Source organism: Babylonia areolata, chromosome 1 (assembly GCF_041734735.1).
Source record: "Babylonia areolata isolate BAREFJ2019XMU chromosome 1, ASM4173473v1, whole genome shotgun sequence".
NCBI lineage: Eukaryota > Metazoa > Mollusca > Gastropoda > Neogastropoda > Buccinidae > Babylonia > Babylonia areolata.
The window spans coordinates 12165099-12172598 of NC_134876.1; the positions used below are offsets into that span (position 1 = coordinate 12165099).

The 7500-nt window shown below is 40.3% G+C and overlaps 1 protein-coding gene across 5 annotated transcripts in view; it reads left to right on the top strand.

Annotated features, from left to right (window-relative positions):
- Positions 1-7500, top strand: part of LOC143279593 (protocadherin Fat 4-like) — a 99850-nt gene that overhangs the window by 22817 nt on the left and 69533 nt on the right. For all 5 annotated transcript variants that reach the window (XM_076583667.1, XM_076583668.1, XM_076583665.1 and 2 more), the window contains 5 exons: positions 1193-1341; positions 2964-3023; positions 5165-5260; positions 6426-6521; positions 7454-7500. The exon at positions 7454-7500 is cut by the window's right edge and continues 58 nt beyond it. In XM_076583667.1, the coding sequence (XP_076439782.1) occupies positions 1193-1341; positions 2964-3023; positions 5165-5260; positions 6426-6521; positions 7454-7500 (448 nt within the window). The remainder of the gene's footprint in view (positions 1-1192; positions 1342-2963; positions 3024-5164; positions 5261-6425; positions 6522-7453) is intronic.

Genomic DNA, 7500 nt, shown 5'->3' on the forward strand with positions numbered 1-7500 from the left:
CGCTCGAGGTAAATCTTGAAGTTGGCATTTTCCCAACTACCTTAATCTGTTTCGAACCAAAATGGTAGAATGATGGAGGAATTGAAACCATTTTAATCTGAAGTATTTTGGTTTTTGTTTGTTTGTGTTCAGTAATTCCAGTGGGGGTTTGAGTGTCAAAAGTTAGTCTGGAAGTGAGGTATCTTTTTTTCTTTTTGGATTCATTGCTGCCAAATGATACAAATTCCACATCAAATGAAAATCTTTCACAGAGAGAACATTCATTTTTCAACATGTATTATTTAATTCCTACAAAACTGTAAGCGAATACTGACAGTGGCATACTTTTTGTTCAAACATACAAACAGTTGTCGCTGTCAGTGTCTTGCATTCTGTCTAAAAACACGGTTTGTTCATGGAAATCTAAGGCTTGACACGTTTTTAACAGAAGCCATCTCAGTTTTGTTTCTTTGATTTTCTTAATTCTTTTTGAAACTCAGTTTCATACGAATCTAAAACACAATTTAAACATAAACCGCCTAAGTTTTTATTTCTTTAAGTTTCTTTGACATTCTAGCACAATTACACCCTATTTATTTTGGAAGACAGTTTTCCCTGACAAAGGCGACTTCAGTATTAAAGACTCATGTCTCCTGTCATGACATCATAGGCCTACTTAACACTTGATCTTTTATCAACGCTGCGCACATAATATATTTCAGTATTTAGTAGTTATATCGTGATTTCTGTTACTGTCTACTTTTCTATTTCTTTCCCTTGCTTATTCTTTGATCCACCGCATACAGATAACTAAGGGAAACAACTTAAAACCCTAAGCTTCTCTGACAACGTCCGGTGACTAACATAATTGTGATTGTCATCTGGCAAGTGTCTAACTAGAAAAGACTTATCCTGCATCAGTCTAATATCATCATCTTAGATGAACAGACTATAAACAAACAAACGAAACGATCCTGCATCTTTTTTTTTTTTCTTTTTGCCAGTGAAAAAGGATGTTTCCTGCTTTCAATAATCATGCTTACTGATCGGTTCAATATCCCGGTCAGTACTATTTTAGCGAGGAACACAGGGGATGAGTATTCCAGCCAGATGTGGCAGTGATGCTCCTCCACCCCCTAACTTGCCCCCCCCCCCCCCCCCCCCCAACCCCCCGGGCCCCCCTCACACACCACCACACACACACCCTTTTCAGGTCGCGTGTTGCTGCTGTACGGCAACGACACCATCAGCAACCTCACGCTTCAGGATGACGCGGATGGTTACCTGGCCATCAACGTGACCACCGACAGTGGCGGGGGACACACCTTCACGCTGTACCTGGCCAAAGAAGTGGACATGGAGGTCAGCTGAGTGTCGTCACGTGCTTGTCAGTCTGTCCTCTAAATGGTTGTCAGAGTTAAACTATGTGTGTGCACACCTGTCCTCAAAATGGTTGATAAACGTCTGTTCTCTAAATGGTTGTTAAACTCTGCGTGTGCACGTCTGTCCTCTGAATGGTTGTTAGAGTTAAACTCTCTGTGTGCTCGTCTGTTCATGGTTGTCAGAGTTGAACTCTGTGTGTGCACGTCTGTCCTCTGAATGGTTGTTAGAGTTAAACTCTCTGTGTGCACGTCTGTTCATGGTTGTCAGAGTTGAACTCTGTGTGTGCACGTCTGTCCTCTAAATGGTTGTTAAACTCTGTGTGCATGTCTGCCATGGTTGTCAGAGTTAATTGTCCTCTGAAGGTTATTAAATTCTGTGTGTGCACGTCTGTCATGGTTGTCAGAGTTAAACTATGTGTCTGTACGTCTGTCCTCTAAATGGTTGTTAGAGTTGAACTGTGTGTGTGCACGTCTGTCCTCTAAATGGTTGTTAAACTCTGTGTGCACGTCTGTCATGGTTGTCAGAGTTAACTGTCCTCTGAAGGTTATTAAATTCTGTGTGTGCACGTCTGTCATGGTTGTCAGAGTTAACTGTCCTCTGAAGGTTATTAAATTCTGTGTGTGCACGTCTGTCATGGTTGTCAGAGTTAAACTATGTTTCTGCACGTCTGTCCTCTAAATGGTTGTTAGAGTTGAACTCTGTGTGTGCACGTCTGTTCTCTAAATGGTTGTTAGAGTTGAACTCTGTGTGTGCACGTCTGTTCTCTAAATGGTTGTTAGAGTTGAACTCTGTGTGTGCACGTCTGTTCTCTAAATGGTTGTTAGAGTTGAACTCTGTGTGTGCACGTCTGTTCTCTAAATGGTTGTTAAACTCTTTGTGTGGACGTCTGTCCTCTAAGTGGTTGTCAGTGTTGAACAACCCTCAACTGCTCCTTCGCTTTTACTGTCAGCCTCTCCCCTTTAACCCTTCCCTTTCTTCTCCCCCACCCCCACACCCCAAAGCTTGTTTGAATCGTGAGAGGTTGTTTCCTCATTTTGTCACAGCCTTGATGTAGCGTCAGTCGGTGAAATTTTTGGCAAATTATTAAAAGCAACTGGCGGGCCGCGTGCTCTTATTTTGCTGTTGTCAGTTCATCTGGTTCTGCCCTGGAGGGTGCTGTGCCTGTGCCAAAGGGAAGACTGGTTTATCGTCATTAATACATACACACACACACACACATATATATATATATATACATATATATATATATATATATATATATATATATATACATCCATCTATCCTTCCCATCCATACCATACATACACACATACATACATAGCATACTAATATGAACTGAAACCAACACGTCCAACTGTTGTTCTTCCAAATATGTGAACATTTTGGTTCTTCGTAATGGGACGTTATGCATCTCTCTCTTCATGGATATTATATATATATATATATATATATATATATATATATATATATATATATATATATAAGGAGAGAGAGAGAGAGAAATAGAGAAGTGTGTGTGCGTGTGTGTGTGTGTGTGTGTGTGTGTGTGTGTGTGTGTGTGTGTGTGTGAGCACATTTTGTAAGTTCTCATTCTGTTACAGGTACTAAAAAAGGATACATTGGAAGGCCTAGTCGTCTGTGCTGATTCAATCAGTCCACAGGTACGCAGAACCTAAGATTCCTCTTATAATCCATAAACCATCCAAACTGTCGCAGTGTCTTGGAGAAGCGAGAATGGATATTCAGAGTCAGTTTTAAATGCAATAAAAAATAAAGATACGTTAGGGGGAAAAAAAGTCTTGAAAGACGATGAGTTTGTAGCGTCAGATAATGAACTCCGTTCTCTCTCCCTCCCCCTCTCTCTATCACACACACACACACACACACACAACGGTAGATATGTATGTCGGCAAAAGTGCTAATATTTTCAAAGTTGGAAAATGAAGATTCATTCATTCATTCATTCTCTCTCTCTCTTGCTACCTACGTCGTATGAGCACACAAGGAGCAACTAAGGAAAGAGATCGTTAGTTTGCTGTTGATACATACAAACCGTGAATTCTAAAGTTAGGTTCAGCAAACGTTGCATGCCCCCTCACCACTACCATATTTTATTATTGACTCACTTGTGTAAACAAAGTGAGTCTATGTTTTAACCCGGTGTTCGGTTGTCTGTGTGTGTGTGTGTGTGTGTGTGTGTGTGTGTGTCCGTGGTAAACTTTAACATTGACATTTTCTCTGCAAATACTTTGTCAGTTGACACCAAATTTGGCATAAAAATAGGAAAAATTTAGTTCTTTCCAGTCATCATTTTTAAAACAATATTGCACCTCTGGGATGGGCACAAAAAAAAGAAAAGAAAAAGAAGCCTAATTATATGCAAACTGCATTTACTGTTATATTTATATTTTTTGTATTCTCTAAACTTGGCACTTTGACCTCTTATTCTGACCCAACAACAAGAGGAGTCATTGTTATCATTTTTTGTTCAAACAGGAACTTCTTTTGCTAAGCATGGAAGTTTTATTTAGTTTGCAAACGTTTTGGTGCAGATAGTAAAATTGGGAAATTACTTTGTAATTAATGCTAGGGGACTTAATTTATCACAAGTGAGTCTTGAAGGCCTTGCCTCTCTTGTTTTCATGTTTTCCAAGCCAGAGGCGACTGACTCGTGGCCGGCGCAGCTGCTTTGAATGATCGTTCATCACCTTACTGTTTCCATCTTCCATCATCACACGTCCCCCCTTCTTTTGCACATCTTGTCAGTTTCCTCTACTGCCGTGTACTTCTGTACCGACACGTCACCAGTTCATCAATGTTCATAATTTCCTTCATCAGTTATCTCTCCTTCCACTTCCTTGATCAGTTTTACCGAAAATGTCAGCCTTTGTTAACTGTTTTGTTGTTCTTTGTTTCGCTGCTGCTGCTCCACCTTGGGCCCTCACTCAATGGCCGACAATACTCCCTAAAACAAATAGAGAAATATCAACAGTAAAACTACTCTTCATGGTGTGCTATGCCACGGTCCTTTCGTTGTTTCGAAATCAGGGGAACTCAGTAAAGGAGTCGTCGCCCCTTCTGGAAGTGTCACTTCCGCTGAAGGAAAATTGCCATGTTCGATGTAATGTAGCCATATATAACTTAGATAGCCATGTTCAATTTTAACTTTAAGATAGCATTATTGCCACGTTTAACTTTAACATTGCTATGTTTGAATTTTATGAAGCCATGTTCAATTTTGATTTTGCCGATTTGGAATTTGATGTAGCCATGTTTAACTTTGATACAGCCATGTTAAAACTTCATGAAGCCATAATTATTCTATTTTGATTTTTGCCATGTTCAGATTTGATGTATCCATGTTTGAGGTTAGGACACTGGCGTGACAACTCACACGTCGTTCACTACTTGTTTCCCGTTCCGAGGACTAATAATCAAGCATATTCAAGGTTCATGGGAAATTCTTTAATTCTCTCCATACGAACGGCGAAAGAGACGACAACAGCGTTTCACCCCAGTTAACATCATCAAAATATTGCAAGCGGAACGCTCTTATACTGAAGACGTGAATGTTGACAAAGAATACCACAATTCTGACGACGGAAGCTAAAGGTTGGGTCATTGAGACACCCACTGGACATCCGAGGGGTCTGTGTAGAGGAGAAGAGAGGACTGGCCGTACTGAGTGAGTTAAAATATTATTTATTTTGAGAATAGTGTATTTCTGTGTAGTTTGTCTTTTTTTTTCCTCCTGAAATTTAATACCGTGTATTCTGTATGAAACTGTACTGTGTGACGGCAGGGTTACAAAGCCATGGACCTGATTGTCGGCCTGGTGGGGATGAACCAGCATCCGCCCGAGTTCATTGGTGCTCCATACACACAGAGCATTCCAGAGGTCAGTATCCCGCACCCACTTTTGTCTTCACTCCCTCTCAGAGAGAGAGAGAGAGAGGAACCGTGCGTATGGTTTTTGTTCAAATCTCTGAGTGTTCACTCGACACCCACAAAGTGTACGCGCGCGCGCGCGCGCACACACACACACACACACACACACACACACACACACACACACACACAGTTTTCACACACACGCACGCACGCACGCACGCACACACACACACACACACACACACACACACACACACAGTTTTCACTTAAAACTTCGTTTTGACTGTTAATTGAAAGACTGTAATATGCACTCTACCTTTGTTATTTTCCCCAAATATATGTTTAAGTCGTTCATTTCATCAACACAGATATTTTTGTTTGTTTTACGAGTGTTTAAATGGTGGGCTAATTGATAGTCCTTATCAAATTTATAACAAGCTTTAGTTGAATAATCATAATTTATCTATCAAAAATAAACAGAAACAGAAACGAAAGGATATATCTTGCACCACAGCAATATAATTGACAAAGCGTTTCATTTCTTTTGCGTTATATTCACTTTCGACAAAACAAGAACGAACAAAACTGTAACAACTGTTTTTTCGCTATCTATAGTGCACACAAATTTTATTATTCATTCAATAGCGAAGCCAGGAAATGTCTAATTTGTCATTATTTTGTAGTTCTAATCTTCATAGTTTGAGTTGTACAATGTATGCTTCATAATTATCAGATCTTGATGGTTTGATTTGTACAATGTATGCTTCATAATTATCAGAATCTCATGAAAAGGATGTCTTCTTGCTCAAACACTTTTAAATACGTATACCATTTTGATAAATGAGAGAGAGAGAGAGAGAGAGAGAGAGAGAGAGAGAGAGTAAAGTATTTTACTGAAGTAAGCATTTGCTGATATTACACGACTCAACAAAGTATGCCTCTGACTACTGGTGACTAAAGAAAGCACACGTTTTGGTGGGAAATATATATACTGCAGAATCTGGATGATTGAAGCATTGTGTTCTTTGTCTTCTACAATCATCACTATATTGTGAGGGGACATCGAACAGAAAATAGCCACCTTCTTCTGTTTCTTATCATCATCATCGTCACCACCATCACTACCATTTACTACCATTCACTAGTATTGTTATTAGCATTACTTTTCTCAGGATTCAGCGACAGGAACCACGGTCTTTCAGCTGGCTGGAAAGGCCAAAGATACAGATTACCCTCCAGCTAATCAGATTGTATACGCAATCATAAGCGTAAGTGTGTGCCTTGAAGCTGTGACTATCTTCCTCTGTCTGCATGTCTCTTTCTCTTTGCTTTCAGTTTCAGTTTCTCAAAGAGAAATTAATTCATGTACACTACACTACATCTTCCAGGCACATATCTGACCAACAGCATAACCCAACGCGCTTAGTCAGGCCTCGAGTGCATGTATATGTGTTTTGTGTTCCTATGAGATTGGATTTTTTCTACAGAATTTTACATGAGGACAATACTGTCGTTGCCATGAGTTCTTTTTCAGTGCGCCAAGTGCGTGCTGTACACAGGACCTCAGTTTATCGTCTCATCAGAATGACTCAGTTTCATTTTCCAGTTAAACTTTGGAGGAAGAGAGCGGGATTCGAACCCAAACCCTCACGAACACTGTATTGGCAGATGAACGTCTTAAACATTCAGCTACTTTTCTCAACCTTTCTTTTCTCTCTGTCACTCACTCTGTTTCCTGCAGTCTGTCTGTCTACACTCCTCTCTCTGTGTCTCTTTCTTTCACTCTTTCACGCACAAACGCGCGCTTATTATGAATTATCTCCTTTTTCTTCTTCTGTGTGTGTGTGTGTGTGTGTGTGTGTGTGTGTGTGTGTGTGTGTGTGTGTGTGCACGCGCCCTCAAATTTAAATTTTGTGTGTGCGGGCATGTGTGTGTGTGTGTGCGTGCGCGCGCACGCGTGTCTGTGTGTCTGTATGTGTGTCTGTGTCTGTGTCTGTGCTCCTTTTGTATGTATATGTATGTGTGTGTGTGTGTGCGCGCGCGCGCGCGCGTATGCATTGATCAACATGGTACTTTTACTTGCGCAAATCAAGACAATATTCATTGATTCATCTATTTTACATTGATAATAATGATTCATTCATATACCCATTTCTTTACCTGTTCTTATATCAGTATGTTGCGGCCGGTATTTCTTCAGAATTCTTCGCCTTTTCAAATGAACAACGGAGATATCGTCATTTTGAC